We start from the raw sequence: 13599 nt of genomic DNA on the forward strand, positions 1-13599 counted from the left end.
TTTGTATTGCCTCATTAAATGACTGAGTGAGCCATGCAGAACAAAAGAATCGGTTGTGCAGGTAGCTGACTGATATGATGATATGGAGATATAACTTGAAAAATTTGGGCTACAAAAGTGGAAACTCTATATTTTGTATATAATATTTCAAGGCACCAACTGTCGGTAGATCCGCCATCCATGGCAGAACTTGAGGAAGTAATACTGAGAAAGAGGAATAAATCTGCTGCAGGAACCAATGCCAACTGCTGCCAGTACTCTCTTAGAACAGGCCGTTACAACTGGAGACATCACATGGTACTCCAAGAGATGGTCCACCAACTAGTTCCTGCTGTTTTGAAAGCCAGATGTGGGACAGTAGGCGATGGAGATCAACAGAAAGTCACCAGCTTTCATTCAGAACTGAGACTGGAACGAAGTACAGAAATGTAGCATGGCACAGAACCCAGAAAGACAACATCATCCAAAGCTGTGAGGACTGGCAAGTAGTGTGGGATGAAGACAATCACCCAGTTGTGTTCCATCCAGAGATAGTGGCAACATCGAAAAGGCCAGTCATAACTGTCTACTAACCATCAGACAAGCAAGGCATCATAATTGAACTCACAGTACCTGCTGAGGAGAACTTAGCACAGGCCAACCTCAGAAAGAAAATGAAGTATCAGCAGGATGGGAACTGAAATACTTCCCAGTAGAGGTGGGATCAAGAGGATTCACAAACAACACACTTCGAACCTGCTTAAGGATGCACACAGGATCACTGAAGTGTTACATGGCCAAAATTGAGTTTTCATCACTAATGTCATCTTCAAACCGTATTTTATCTTGTCATTAATAGATTTTAAAGAAATCTTAAAATTTGAACCATAAGAAAAGCTATTTTAAAGACCCTTTTTCATTAAAAATTCGTCAAAATGCAAAACCAAATAAATCATTGTTTTCCATAATAGATCGGCGTTCTCGTACGCTGCATACTGCGGCGATACAGCTAACAAAGACACGCACACATGGTAAACTGGATGGGCGAGGTGATTACTGATTGAGGCGCTGGAGTCGCCAATCACGATCACTACCGTATTTTATCGTATTGATCTCTTCCAAGGTAGGTAAAGCTTGCACCATTGCATTGCGAAACTGCGGGCCGACAGACCACCACCGTCCCAGAATCAGTAGGCCTACTCGATAAATTTCGCCAAAAAAGTGCTGATATAGTGGTATAAATTATAGGTGTTTTTTTTATATGAACATAATAGTGAATTTTTTGTTTGTTTTTGTTTTGTTTTTCAAGTTTCATTCTGAACTTGAAAAGATGAAATTTATCTGTAAGAAGTAGTTACCCGTAATAAGAAGCCCTGTAATGATGACGCAATCTGGTAGACACGATAGAAAACGTAGGCCCTAAATATTTTGCTAGTAGGCTAGACTTAGCCCGTATAGTACATCATTAGGCTTATTATTTTATGTTTAAAAATTTGTTTTATTTCATTCATTCATTCATTCATTCATTCATTCATTCATTCATTTCATTGTTATTATTTGATTTACCAAGTTGGTGTAGTTGTTGGACAAGAATATAGGCCTATTATTATAATTATATTAGCTTATATTTTATGCAGTCCCAGCCTTGGTTCGGGGGCCTCTGCGGTCGTTCAGTCTCGTCTTCATTTTGAAGACCATAAAAAATAGGCAAGCAGTTACTACCGGTAGGCCTATATATACCTAAGGCCCTGAATAATGTTTCAAAGTGTTATTAAAACACGGATTTAAGATTCGTTTTCAAGCGTTCTCTACTCCTGATTGACCGTTAACGCAATGTCAAAAACGTTGACATTTCAATACATCATATCTACCATCTAGGCATAGGCCTACAACTCTAAGTCAAAAATGTCGATATTTGAAATCGGCATAGAGAGCACGCGTTTATGAAAGCATTTTCATGAATGTTTTAATGCTAAATAATAATTTCAAGCGAGAAATATAATCGAATCACGCAAATTGCATTACTTTTTCATAACCCATTTTAACTACATTTCCATTAGTAGGCCTATTAGGTCTACCATATACCATGATTGCGATAAAAGCTTTTTGTTTTACAACACTTTTTGCGAATGTTTTGGTCGAATGTCTTTTTATTTGCAATGTTTGTCTGGCTTTCAACTTTCACGTTTATAATGTTTTCTGCATACTTTAAAAGGTAAACTGCTTTAAAGCATTTTTCGTGAATGTTTTCATGCAGTGTTTTAAAACGCTCTTTATAGCATGATGCCTATACGGTAGGCCTACTGCATAAACATTTCTGTGTTTTTCAGTTTTCTTGTGACCTCTCCGTGTTTTGCCCGTTTAACATATATATAGGCCTACTTTTTGTCCGTTTTACAAGAAGTTTATTAAAGACATAGGCCCTATTACAACTTTTATCCCACTTTTACACGTTTATTTGATTGAAAACAACAACAGACACCCTTTTTTTTATATTTTTGTTGTTGTAGTTTTATTCACTTTTTATGCGGTATGCGGTACAAAATATTTTACAACTTTATTGTGGCTTTAGGCCTATGACTTTTGTACGTGTTTGATATTCCGTAAAAAGTTAAAAATAAAATATGATAACAACAAACAATTACAATAACAAAAAGCGGAATATTGAGTAATGCGACACATCAGAATCTTTTAAAATTTTACTTGGGATTCCTGTGGTGTAGGCCTAGCTATAACGGGCGTTAAAATGCCTATCTTTGGCGCGGTGGGCCGCTGTGGTGCCTCTCAAGCACCAACTAAAAAGAAAAAGCGACGAGTAGCATGTTTGCGGTTCAGAAAAGGACAATGAACATAAAAATGCAATATTTGTCAACACCAAAAAAAAAAAAAAAAAAAAAAAAAGAAAGAATATCACCAAAAGCGATAAATTAAAAACATTGCATTTTTAAAGCAAAATTATGAAAATTAGTACAAAACAGAAATCGCAATTATCATGATTATGTCTCAATTTATTCTTCATTTCATTAAACTTCCTGATTATCTGCTAAAATGATTGCTTGTCAGTTATTCTATGCTAATTTTAATGTTCTGATGTCCGCAAATTTTAATACAGAGCATGATCTTTTTTTATACGGAACAGGACAAATTGTGCTTAAATAATCATGGTTTCGTTCACGGCAACACGACCATGCACTGTGCAACTTATTCGCGTAACCGGTCTGTCTGTCCGCGCCCTGTCACTCCTCAACGCCGACGCTTGACGCTTCGCGACCTTACGGAAGCTCTGCTGCGCCATGGAAACAAGACTGCAGTAAATAAAATGGCTACACCATGTGGATATTATAGCCGAATGTGCACGGATAATTTTGTCATATTGTATATTTTACCTTCTAAATCACGAAAAAAATGCCAATCTGCTGCAGTTGGACGCCCTTCTCATTTTCTAACTTGACCAAGCGTCACAAGTCACGGATTAAATATTTATGGAATAATCTTCAAAAATGGACCTAAAATCCGCTGTATTTTTCTAAATCGTGATTTTCGGCAAGTTCACTTTTGACCACTTTTAACCATTTTTGGTCCGCCATAGCGTCTAAATGAAGCATCACTGAGGTAAGTTTTTAAGTCAAGCGTTTAGATATGGCCAAAATCTAGATAGTGTTTTTTTCATTTTTTAAATTAGGGCCTAGAACTTTTTTATCACCCATGATTCAAAAATTTGAACACGGGTCACACGTTTTTACTGATTTTTTGCCTATATTATAAAAACTAAGCAAAATTTCGAAAAAATAAAAAAACACTTTCTAGATTTATTTGTCTAAATTAATAAAATTAACGTTTTACAGTTTTTGATTTTCAAATAATTTTTTTATGGCGGACCAAAAATTTTTGGTCAAAAAAGCTGTTTTTTTGGATTTTCTCGAAAATTGTACTTTTTGACCCAAAACTGACATTTTAAATGGATTTATGAGCTCATTTTCGTTCATAAAATGTATACTTTTATATACTTTACATAAACAGTTTTCGAGTTATGAGGTGAATAATAATGGATAATTAGTGATCCTGTGTGCCTCCTTAAAGCTCTTTGGCCTCACAAACAAAGAAACCAAAAAGGCACTGGATACTGTGGCGAGAACAGCATTAAGAGCAACATACACTCAATGGCTTGGATGCAACAACAGACACTTTGGAAACTGGGAATTGGTGAATCATCCGTATATGCCACCACTCGACCTACCTGAAGTTGAATAAATGACCAAGCTTTACTTCCCTACATATAGGACCAAGACCCTATGATCAGCCTAACCTCTAATGGAACTTGCACACATCAAGATATTCCAGTAGTGCAAGTCCTGCCCTGCAGATCCATGACAAAGGGTTTGCTTGGTATACTAAGGGGTGATGGCCTGGCACGTTGGTTTCAACACCTTATACCAACAGTTCCTGGTCTGAAAGAACGGAGTAGCCACTACTGTAATGTGATTCCCTGATGTCAACAGTTGCTGCACTGGAGAGGGAGGGTTCCTGGGAACAAAGTGCCTAACCCACCACCACCCGACCCAAGTCGGGGGCAGTGCAGCAGAATGTTAGATTGATGGAACAGGATTTATAATATGTCTACCTGGGCTTGATACAGCAAACAACAACTTGCATAATCTGTACACGTACTTAAAAAAGGTCGATTGCAGATCAAACCAGGAAGCAGCCACTCCACAGCTATGGAATTTCACTCACAACATGTGCTAAATTGTGACACGATCTGGTCCATGGGGGCCAAAGGCGGCAAATTTGAAACTGAGATAAAGGTCAAAATATGGAGAAAAAAACAATAAAATACATAAGAAAATAGACATCAAAAAACTTCATAACTTTATAACCAAGTATGCTAGACCTTTGGCCTTTTCAGTAAATGATAGCCTATTGTATATAGATAATAATAATTACAATAACTCAATTTTCAAAAATGCCTCCTTTGGCCCCCATGGACCAGATCGTGTCACAATTAAAACATATAAATTAAACATACAGAGTTCAACCTAAAGCAGTGGTGGTGGAAGCATTAAAATTTAGGGTAGGTCGGAGGACAAGCATATTTTGTTCCAGTTTTACAAATTTCAATTTCAAACCATTTTAGCCCCAAATGAGGTGTGTTTTGCTATCTTTTGGGCTGGTGCATACAAATCGCGCAAAATTGTGCAATTTTACCCTATTTGGGCCCAAAATATGGCAAATGTACAGGGCAATTATTGCTTTATTTTACATATTAAATCATGTCACATATAGGTTTGCTGCCTGCTGCAAGCCATGTTATCTTGTCTTAACACAAATGGTACATGTTTTTAAAGAATGGTAAATATTGTCTATAAGGAAAATTCCTACCTGAAATGGGCTATTCCATACACACACTATGGAAGACATGACCTTAATCTCCCACACAGAGAGTGCAAATTTACAAATAAGGTTACCTGAATTGATGACTCCATTTGGAATTCACATGCCCTGTGTGGGAGACAATGGATTAGAGTCATGGCTTCCACAGGGTGTGTATGGATTTCAAATGGAACAGCCCAATGTAAGTGCTGATGATGTTCAAAGGTTCAAATTACCTCCACTAATCTTGATCTGTGCACACTGATTAGAGTTGAATGCGGTGAAAACAGTGCGGACTCTGTTAATCCCAAGGAGCGTTTTTCTTCCTGAACTTTACGCCTAAATAGAACCACTCTCTGAAAGACAACATGGATAAATGCTTATTAACAAATGAGGTAGAACCTAAGAGAACCTACTCTGCCATGTTTGCATGTCGCCCATGGAGGGTAAATAATGTACCTCCCAATGAGGTAGAACCAAAGAGTATCAACTCTGCTATGTTTGTGTGTTGCTCATGGAGTGCAAATAGTGTACCTCCCAATAAGGTAGAACCAAAGAGTATCAACTCCACCATGCTTGGGTGTCACTCATGGAGGGTAAATAGTGTACCTCCCAATGAGGTTGAACCAAAGAGTACCTACTCCGCAATGTCTGCGTATCACTCATGGAGGGAACAATAATATGCCTCTGGATTATTTCATTATGTTTCCAGCAAACTTTGATTAAAAATGTGTGGTTCTTTGTGTTCTGCATAAAGCATTGTGCCAAAAATACATGCTACATGCCCAAACCTTTATAACGCTCAAGCTTTTAAGTCTTTAAAAAGACTCTAATTGTTGTTCCATCTCGGGCTTTAGCAGATAAACACAGGTGGTACATTATATATTTGCCCTTCCTTCTGGTAGTGTTGGATAACTTGTTGATGGATAGGAAAGCTACTAACCTGACTGGGGAATATAGTCCTTCATAGTAAGACATGTTTTATAAATGTATCCAACAATTCCCAGTCAGTTACAATCTAATCCCAACACCACTAGTCCTTGAAGGCATATAAATACCCTCCCCAATAGGTATAATTTATATGATCCAATATCCTACTGTGTTTACCTCTTTGTGTGGGATGACATGAGGTATGAGTTGTAATATCAAGTGACTCCTCTTGCTTCCTTTCTCTAGTTCTCCTCGTAATGAACTCAGCTTCACATCTCTACAGAAATTAATAATAATGAAACTGATAATGCAGATGATAATAAGAGGAAGAAGGAGAAGCAGATCACAACATTGAAGAAGATAAATGTCACAGTTGAAGGAGGTCAAGAAGCAAAAAGCAAAAGAAGAAGCAAAAGAAGAAGAAGAAAAAGAAGAAGAGAGAAGCAGTAATCAGTAAAAGAAAAGAGAAAGAAGAAGATGAAAAAGAAGAAGTCAAAGAAGAAGAAGAGAAAAAGAAGGATAATGCGCTAAATTCATAATAGATATTATACATATGATTTTCTCAACTACCATAAAGATTCACCTAATGACGCTATGGGCTCACTTGACCAAAGTGGAATATTAGGCACAACCTAAAAATGCCCTTCAGTCAAATTCCCACCAGCAAATAAGGGCGTGGTACCATAATTCTTGTTGAGATTTCACAGTAGGGAGCTCTCTATTTGCACATGACATTTGCCCCAAACGCGCAATAAGGGGAACCTTTATGGTATATACATGCAAATAACATCAAATTCCCAAATGGCACATCAGTGTACATGTATACTATACCAAAATTCTGCTGCACAATCCTTTCAGGACTTCCCACTGTACTTTTTCAAATTGTAGCAGTACACACCTACCATAATGGAATACCGGGAGGAAATATGGATTCCTGTAAAATTTTCAACTTACTTTACAAGCCAGTGGTTTGTTGTTCCTCCAAATGGTCTCCTGCAGTCCCTATCATAGAGCAGCATCAGCAAGTTATGTGTAGAGTTGAACAGGTCCTTGTACTTCAGCTTTCCCTCTTGGATATACAAAAGATTGAGAGTAGATCAGATGAAAATTTGACAAAGACAAGATTGAACTGGCATGAACAAAGAGCAAAATAGTGCACCATTCGCCTGACACACTGATTTAAATGAGCCTTGTCAGCATTCTGCATGATTATGTTAAGCTTTGCAACCCTCAAGATCAAAGATGTAAATTATTTTTCAATCTCTTGCTCTTGCCGATAAAGGTAGTTGGTAAACTATTTTTGTATCCATGTGTGACAAACCATCTACCAATAATCTTTGGGAATGAAGCAGTTACACAATTGGCACAAACTCAATTGGCACAAGTAAATACCATAATCATTCCATTATGCGTCCAGGATACTTTTTTTGGTCATTTTTGGTGGTCAGTACTAACCTCCAATTCTGCAGGCCTGTATTTCATTGGGCCTGTCCCATAGCATTTCTATAGCCAGTACTAACCTCCAATCCTGCAGGCCTGTATTTCATTGGGCCTGTCCCATAGCATTTCTATAGCCAGTACTAACCTCCAATTCTGCAGGCCTGTATATCATTGGGCCTGTCCCATATCATTTCTCAGCCAGTACTAACCTCCAATTCTGCAGGCCTGTATTTCATTGGGCCTGTCCCATATCATTTCTATAGTCAGTACTAACCTCCAATTCTGCAGGCCTGTATTTCATTGGGCCTGTCCCATATCATTTCAATAGCCAGTACTAACCTCCAATTCTGCAGGCCTGTATTTCAGTGGGCCTGTCCCATATCATTTCTCAGCCAGTACTAACCTCAAATTCTGCAGGCCTGTATTTCATTGGGCCTGTCCCATATCATTTCTTAGCCAGTACTAACCTCCAATTCTGCAGGCCTGTATTTCATTGGGCATGTCCCATATCATTTCAATAGCCAGTACTAACCTCCAATTCTGCAGGCCTGTATTTCAGTGGGCCTGTCCCATATCATTTCTCAGCCAGTACTAACCTCCAATTCTGCAGGCCTGTATTTCATTGGGCCTGTCCCATATCATTTCTATAGCCAGTACTAACCTCCAATTCTGCAGGCCTGTATATCATTGGGCCTGTCCCATATCATTTCTCAGCCAGTACTAACCTCCAATTCTGCAGGCCTGTATTTCATTGGGCCTGTCCCATATCATTTCTATAGCCAGTACTAACCTCCAATTCTGCAGGCCTGTATTTCATTGGGCCTGTCCCATATCATTTCAATAGCCAGTACTAACCTCCAATTCTGCAGGCCTGTATTTCAGTGGGCCTGTCCCATATCATTTCTCAGCCAGTACTAACCTCCAATTCTGCAGGCCTGTATTTCATTGGGCCTGTCCCATATCATTTCTATAGCCAGTACTAACCTCCAATTCTGCAGGCGTATTTCATTGGGCCTGTCCCATATCATTTCAATAGCCAGTACTAACCTCCAATTCTGCAGGCCTGTATTTCAGTGGGCCTGTCCCATATCATTTCTCAGCCAGTACTAACCTCCAATTCTGCATGTCTGTATTTCATTGGGCCTGTCCCATATCATTTCTCAGCCAGTACTAACCTCCAATCCTGCAGGCCTGTATTTCATTGGGCCTGTCCCATATCATTTCTATAGCCAGTACTAACCTCCAATTCTGCAGGCCTGTATTTCAGTGGGCCTGTCCCATATCATTCTCAGCCAGTACTAACCTCCAATTCTGCAGGCCTGTATTTCATTGGGCCTGTCCCATATCATTTCTATAGCCAGTACTAACCTCCAATTCTGCAGGCCTGTATTTCATTGGGCATGTCCCTTATCATTTCTATAGCCAATATTAACCTCCAATTCTGCAGGCCTGTATTTCAGTGGGCCTGTCCCATATCATTTCTTAGCCAGTACTAACCTCCAATTCTGCAGGCCTGTATTTCATTGGGCCTGTCCCATACCATTTCTATAGCCAGTACTAACCTCCAATTCTGCAGGCCTGTATTTCATTGGGCCTATCCCATATCATCTTAAAAACAAATGAGTTGAGGAATGATGTGACACCTATCAAATCTTCTGAATGAAATGGAACCTGGTTTTCATAGAACTCTACATCATCAACAATTCTGCAAAGAAACAAATGAAAAAAATAAATATTTTAAAAACATTTTGACATAATAATGCATATTTGTCTTTTAAATAAACATGAATAAGAAACAACAACCCTAAAAGCTAAATTTATCTTCAATATTCTTTTTTGTCAACAGATATTTTTTGCCCACTGAACATGCTGAATATGCAGTAAGCTAGCAGTGATTGGAAAAGGTGGTGAAAAATTGTAAAGAAAATATCATTGGTGTTGATATTAAATTAAAAGACATTGACATATGACGTAAAGTTTTATTTACTTATAAATCATGATTTTATAGTTAAATATAATTGGTTGTCAGTTGGACAAGTGCATGGCTTATCATGGTTGTCTCCCTGATTTTTGCACAATCGGACAAGGACTTCTTTCAAACACTTGCTATACTTTCTCAAGTCATGTTCTCTGTCACTAAGCTGCCTCTGTCTATGTTTTGTTGAACAAGTCTCCATTGATTAAGTTTCCACATAGTCTGCACAAAAAATTGGGTTGTGTTGTTAAGTAGGTGTAATTCTCAGCCATACAGCAGCATGCTTTCATGGCGCTGAAAAGCACCCAAGCTGGATATTAGTAATTGTGATCACCGTCCACCATATGGCTGTACAGCTCAGATGGTAGAGCACTGGGCTCACATTCTAGCCGGTTTGAATCTCACTTCAGCCCAATTTTTTTTATCTCCTTCTTATAAATGTGTTTACTTACGCTATGAGGTATCCAGCGACATCACAAAAAAGTACCAAGACGGAAAAGATTGGTTGTGATTCCACACCAGCATTGAGATATTCTAGAAACACTTTCAGCCCTCCGTGTGACCCTAATTCAGCTATGAATCGCCATAACCTTGGCAGGAGTATGTCCCTATAGCTTAACCCTGCAAACATAATAATAATGCATAAGCCAATATTGTTGCACACATATTTTCACAGTTGCAACTTCACTAACATTTTTGCAGGGTGGTGATTTTGCAGCTGGCTGGGAGAGAAATTAAGACAAAATAATGCACATGCACTGATGTTGATGCATCTAATGCACTCCCCCTTCAGGGCTTGTGCATTAAACGCATCAACATCAGCGCTAGTGCAATACTTTGCCTAATTTCTCAAGCAACAAGAAACATTAACCTATTGCATACACAGGAAGAAAACAAAATGTGATTTTTGCTGTTTTTATAACAAAATTATCACTAAAAGTGTTGGAAAATAAAAGCAAATATAAATGCATCGACCCGCAAGGAAAATGAACGCGTCCAAAAGCACTGCACGTAGTATGCACCCATGCATATATACACAATCAATGCATGGTTTGGATTTTTCTAACGCTTGTCTGATTGGTCCTCGCTATCTATGAGTGTTTGAATTGAAAAGTAAATAAACTTCAATATCAAGCACATTTGCACAGTGTTGAATTTGCAGGCCTATGACAACCCATGAAATGCACAAATATAAAACCACTGCAAACATTTGTTTTTGGTTTCTTTTACAAGGATATCTGATAATCTGGCAGAATAATCAGTTGCTTTGTTCCAAAAATTACAAAATCTGAATTTGGATGAATTCTAGGATGTCCCCTTTAGTAAATCACTCATTAGGCAGTGAAAAACCCACATCTATCCTGTTTACGGACAGGCGACCAACAGCTTAAAAATCTGTATGCTCTCGTGGAAAAATTGAGTTATCTTGAAATTCCTCTAGACAAGGAACTTACTGCCAATTTGTCTTGTTGTAACCCGTATGAAACTTGGGGAGCTGATCCTTGTTTCGAAGGGTGTGTGCTCTTGAAGCAGCGTCTAGGCCTTGTGCCTGTACGTAGCGCACTGTAAATCACTGCGCTTTTTTGTTCCAAAAATTACAAAATCTGAATTTGGATGAATTCTAGAATGTCCCTTTTAGCAAATCACTCATTAGGCAATGAAAAAACCCACACCCACACTGTTTTACAGACAGATGACCAAAAGCTTGAAAAATCTGGCAAAAATTTGTAAATATTCAGAATGTTTTTCAAAAATTTTCAGTCAAAATCAATCAATTTTAGCAAAAAATGGCCTTTTACATGATTCAAGCAGAATTTTTAAAAAATTTCTCCCAAAATGCAAAATCTAGGTCAGTCTGGCGCGTGAAACAGGGTTTTTCTCGTCGGCTAATTCCTAGCATTACCTGTCAGTATATCTCTTCTGAGTTCACTCAATGTGGCCAAACTCATCTGATACATTTCACACACTCTACATACAGCTAACACATCGGATGAAGAAAGACTTTTCCCACTGCGCTGACTTCCAAGTTTGGCTGTGCTACGCTGAAGCCGCCGCAAGAAATTACTACCTGTGTCCAATCAAGCAAAGCAAGAATGAGAGTTCATCAAAAATTGTCAACATTTATGCCCAGCTCCAACAAAACCCGGAACAAGTCGCCATGCATGTTTTTGAGTTATAGGCCCTTAAAGGTGACATTCCCATAAAAAAAAAATCAAATTTTGGAATTCTTAATTTCATGGTATTTAACTGTGGGCCTAAGTGGACTTTCAAATCCTTGAAAGTACTTATTAAAAAGAGGTTTCTTTAATCAATAATTAACAGTTGAACTATGGTAATCCCTATTCAATCCTGTGTAAGGCAGGAAACTTATTAGCCCATTCCTAAGAATAGCAATTTGGCAAAAATATCAAGGTATCATTTAGAAAATTAGCCATATCTTAAAAAGTATTGATGCTATGTATATAATTTTTGTATCATTTTGCTCATGCTTTTCTTGCATCATGCCAGAAGGCTTTTGCAATGCGTACATGGTAATTAAAGCATGTGTATGACAGGCGTATGCACACGCACCACACCCTTTGTGGGTAGAACCTCATCTTGAGATGACTGTTCGATCCATGAATAAAGCTCCAAAAGAAGATAATTTTTCCCATACCATGCAGGCATAACTGCCCATCCTGATTTCACCCTGATTTTAACCTTTAAAACATTCATCAGGGTCAGTGATTTCAGATAATGCTTTGGTTTTCATTTAGGAACTGAATGTTACGTTGAACTTTAGATATGTTTTGAATTTTATTTTATATCTGTTAAAAATACGCGCGAGCATGCCTTACACCCGTTCATACCATAATCATTATTTTGGCCTTGCCTCAATTTCACAGTATGTCACATGACTCTCATTTCTATTCATAATTCCCGCTATACATTTTATATTGCGCAGTTCAATTCAATTGGTCAAGTTCACTTGCGACTTAACATCTTTACGATAACACCAGCGCCGCTTTTACATGGTTTTATGGGAAGCTTATGGGTTGTAAGCATAAAACCGATATTTTAAAAGATGGGGGAAGCCTATGAAATATAATAGGCCCATCAACGTTGAAAAGAAAAGTGGTGTCAAGAATGTTTTTAATCATACCATCTGAGATGATTTTTATAACACAATTTTATATGATGTGTGATTGTGTGTAAAACATGGGCCGATGGAAGAAGTCCAACATCATCTGTTGAAACCTAAGATCTTAAGCCGAAAGACTTGATTGGAAAACGTAAGTTACATAATTTTTCTTTGTGCAATAATGATCTTTGGAAATGCTCAGAGATGTGAAATTATTCATTTGACAAAGCCAGTATTTGCCAAATGAATGACATGTAAATAATACCAGTGTTTGGGTTAGGCCATAATTTCATTTTTTCTAATGTATGTGATATCAGGCGGGACCTTGATCTCCTCAAATTGTCGGAAAAAGACAATCCCGAGATATCGTGTCTTGTAAATTTATTGTTATCCAAATCTTTAGTTTATTGTGAAAATTTGGGATTGTCAAAATTTTTGTGGTTGTCAAATATTTTAACGTTTATTATCAAATATAATTTTCACGTAAATTATTTTCATATTTTCTTTTATGTGAAATAGTTCGGCATGGTAAAACAGTATGTTTTCCATATCCTTGTAATTAATGCCGGAAATATATAAATGTAATTTTTGATGTATTTATATTTTATAATGTGAATTATGTGAAACAAATTCCAATGGCGTTAAAATTAACAATGACCTATTGTGAAGTGATATAATACTAGCATCGTGATTATGCAAATTAATAATGTTGTTCTTAGCCATTCGAATATGTTTTATGTTTAATACAAAGGTAATGATTATTTCTTTTAAATAAAAATCATAT

The 13599-nt window shown here is 37.6% G+C and overlaps 1 protein-coding gene across 1 annotated transcript in view; it reads right to left on the reverse strand.

The window, feature by feature from the left end:
- LOC140165132 (ubiquitin-protein ligase E3B-like) overlaps positions 1–13599 on the reverse strand; it is a 49460-nt gene that overhangs the window by 14025 nt on the left and 21836 nt on the right. The window contains exons 13-18 of the mRNA XM_072188567.1: positions 11598–11762; positions 10147–10315; positions 9282–9424; positions 7234–7348; positions 6457–6556; positions 5586–5705 (exon numbers count right to left, since the gene is read on the reverse strand). Of these exons, the coding sequence (XP_072044668.1) occupies positions 5586–5705; positions 6457–6556; positions 7234–7348; positions 9282–9424; positions 10147–10315; positions 11598–11762 (812 nt within the window). The remainder of the gene's footprint in view (positions 1–5585; positions 5706–6456; positions 6557–7233; positions 7349–9281; positions 9425–10146; positions 10316–11597; positions 11763–13599) is intronic.

This window comes from Amphiura filiformis, chromosome 11 (assembly GCF_039555335.1).
Source record: "Amphiura filiformis chromosome 11, Afil_fr2py, whole genome shotgun sequence".
NCBI classification, from domain to species: domain Eukaryota; kingdom Metazoa; phylum Echinodermata; class Ophiuroidea; order Amphilepidida; family Amphiuridae; genus Amphiura; species Amphiura filiformis.